Source organism: Austrofundulus limnaeus, unplaced genomic scaffold (assembly GCF_001266775.1).
Source record: "Austrofundulus limnaeus strain Quisiro unplaced genomic scaffold, Austrofundulus_limnaeus-1.0 Scaffold217, whole genome shotgun sequence".
Taxonomy (NCBI): domain Eukaryota; kingdom Metazoa; phylum Chordata; class Actinopteri; order Cyprinodontiformes; family Rivulidae; genus Austrofundulus; species Austrofundulus limnaeus.
The window spans coordinates 156,811-159,930 of NW_013952619.1; the positions used below are offsets into that span (position 1 = coordinate 156,811).

Genomic DNA, 3,120 nt, shown 5'->3' on the forward strand with positions numbered 1-3,120 from the left:
TTATAATACAGGTCTGGTATTATAGTACAGGCCTGGTATTAAAATACAGGCATGGTATTATATTACAGGCCTGGTATTATAGTAAAGGCCTGGTATTATAGTAAAGGCCTGGTATTATAGTAAAGGCCTGGTATTATAATACAGGTCTGGTATTATAGTACAGGCCTGGTATTAAAATACAGGCATGGTATTATATTACAGGCCTGGTATTATAGTAAAGGCCTGGTATTATAGTAAAGGCCTGGTATTATAGTAAAGGCCTGGTATTATAATACAGGCCTGGTATTATAATACAGGCCTGGTATTATAATACAGGCCTGGTATCATAATACAGGCCTGGTATTATAGTACAGGCCTGGTATTATAATACAGGCCTGGTATTATAATACAGGCCTGGTATTATAGTACAGACCTGATATTATAGCAGAGGTGTTGTTTTACACCCAAGGCCTTCAGGACCACCTGATTGTTACAATCAGTGATGTTCTCTGCTTGATTGTGCCTCATCTTCTGGGCCGTGTTGTAAAAAAGAAAAGGGCTTCAAATTTTATGTACGGCATCTAAATTTATGTAGTTTATACTATGTAATTATATATATATACATTTACATATATTCTATCTCTCACAATTAAATTTAACCTACCCTTAAAATTATAGACTGTTCATGTCTTTGTAAGTGGGCAAACCTACAAAATCAGCAATGGATGAAATGTATGTCCTCCACTGTATGTATTTGTATATGGTTTATTTATTAATAATCAGGATCATCCTGCAGAAGGTTACTGGCTATGACAAACATATTTTATCACCATTAAAACAAAAAAATATTAACCAATTAACAGTTAAGCCAAAATATGATATGAAATATGTTTTATACTTAGTATTTATAGAACTATAATTCGCCTGTCTCCAGATGTAGCACCATCCACTAGTTGCCTTCTCATCACTAACTGTTTCACCTTCTGCTCATCTCGTCTCATTTTTGACATTATTCACTACATCTAAGCCATCTAACAGTTCTGGACAATGATGTCATTTTTCTGATTAGTAGCCGGTACATTACAAACTCAGTGAAAGCCTTTAAGCTGCGCAGCAGAATGTCCAAGCTGGATGCTTGTGGAATTCTTCTGTAAGTCAGCTCTTCTGGTGTACAATCACCTAACACTGCAGAGTTTCAACTTTATGATCGATGAAGCTGCACTACACTGAGCACAGAGCTTTGCCCTGGCTTCTTGCAGGGATTTCCTCTGCTGTGTCCAGGTGCATCTTCTCTGAAAAAGCACACCTGTCACTACTGTAAACATAGCAGCTGGTTGGTGAAAAGACACTTTTCTACCACTTTTTCTGAGGCATATTTCTCAGTATTTCCTGTATCCTGTCAGCACCTGGCTGGTACCTGTTGTTGACTTTGAAGGGGTGTTTCCTTGGCCCTGCAGACCCCACATTCCATACCTTGTTGATGCTGATTTGACCAAGGAATCAGAGCCCAGTATCAAATCTCTGTCTCTGTCACGTCATTAAATGAACCACAGATTATGCTCATTGCTCACTAGATGGTGCCAGCGTCTTTTTTCCCCACACATGAATACTTTGTATTTTAAATCTGAGCATAAGAAACATTCTCTTCAATCATTTTAATGACAACCTGACAGACTTTAGCTTTAGTTTATTTATAATATTTATACTTGTTTTATTATATTTTTTTGTTTCTAAATTGATTCCATTGATTTATTTAATAAAACTACAGTGCACATCGCTGTCACATAAGCAGCTTAGGGTCAAACAAGTTGCTAGTTCTGAACCTTTGACCTGATTTAGAAAACAGATTCAGATATTTGGATATAAAATTTAAGGGTTGCTGACTCAGTTCATCCACCAGTCTGCCATTTGTCTGGATTTGGGATTGTTTTTACCATCAGTCAGTTGAAACAATATCAGTGACAGGTATAATGTCTTACCTCATTCATCACCAAGTTTAATTTAAACTCTGTGCAGTATCTCTCCTCTTCACTGATGTTAATTTGCTGATGAAGTTTCTTGCAAAATTCCTGAAAAAAAAAGTTTTTTCATATATATATATATATATATATATTTTTTAGTTATTTCTGACCTTAAATAGAGAAAAAAGCGTACAACTAAACAAACATACTTACCAAGAGTTCCTCTCTGGAGTATGGAATCTCCATAGGAGGACATTTTTCTGCGAGGAACTTCTCCCGCTCTGCAGTCTTTGTCTGAGCTTCAGCCTCCAGCAAATTGTTTGCCACCACCAGCATGCAGCTCTGAGACATGAACGAGACCAAGAGGGTTAACTAAATCAACAGGTTTCACTTAAACCAGTAATAATTCCATCTTACACTCTAAAAATGAAATGTTGGATTTACTTAACCATGTTATGTGACCCGGTTCCACTTAACTGAGTTGAGTAAATTCAAAGCAACATACTCATGTTCTTTGGTTAAAAACTGGTATATTGCTTTGAATTTACTCAACTCAGTTAAGTGGAACCAGGTCACATAACATGGTTAAGTAAATCCAACATTTCATTTTTTACAGTGTAATGACAAAAATAATGAACAAGATGTCTTAATTTAAACACATTTGAGTGTAAGTGTGCACACGTTTTTTTCTTTCTTTTTTTTTCTTTTTTGCCACTTCAGTAGAAAGCAGAACTGAATATCAGAATATTAGTATCTTAGCTTCTTATCTTTGTTTTTGTAGGTTTGGAGCCAAGAAGTCGGCTGTGTTGTCTTGTGTTTTCTCAACATATATTTCACATATCTTCTAATCTCTCTTTCACTCTTTCTCATTACATTTCACTTTTTTATTGCTCTTTCTTTTTCTCCTATCAAAAAAAAAAAAGCCGCTGATGATGAAGTGTGCACATGTTAACAAATATCTTTGTGGAAGGACGTGTACTCACACACAATATACATTTTCTGAGATGATGTTTAATTACTGCTGTTGATTTTCTTCCTCAATTATGTGAAACTGACCCTGATTATTATAAATGTGAAATTCATAAAAGAGGAAGATTTTTGTCAACTGGACCTGGAGGTATAAATGTTGCATAAAGTTGCCAAACATCTGACATTAGTTCACACAGAATGAGTACATTTA

At 35.5% G+C, this 3,120-nt stretch overlaps 1 protein-coding gene across 2 annotated transcripts in view; it reads right to left on the bottom strand.

Annotated features, from left to right (window-relative positions):
- Positions 1 to 3,120, bottom strand: part of LOC106525201 (troponin I, fast skeletal muscle) — a 25,254-nt gene that overhangs the window by 7,146 nt on the left and 14,988 nt on the right. For both annotated transcript variants that reach the window (XM_014019351.1, XM_014019352.1), the window contains exons 4-5: positions 2,154 to 2,282; positions 1,959 to 2,048 (exon numbers count right to left, since the gene is read on the bottom strand). In XM_014019351.1, the coding sequence (XP_013874805.1) occupies positions 1,959 to 2,048; positions 2,154 to 2,282 (219 nt within the window). The remainder of the gene's footprint in view (positions 1 to 1,958; positions 2,049 to 2,153; positions 2,283 to 3,120) is intronic.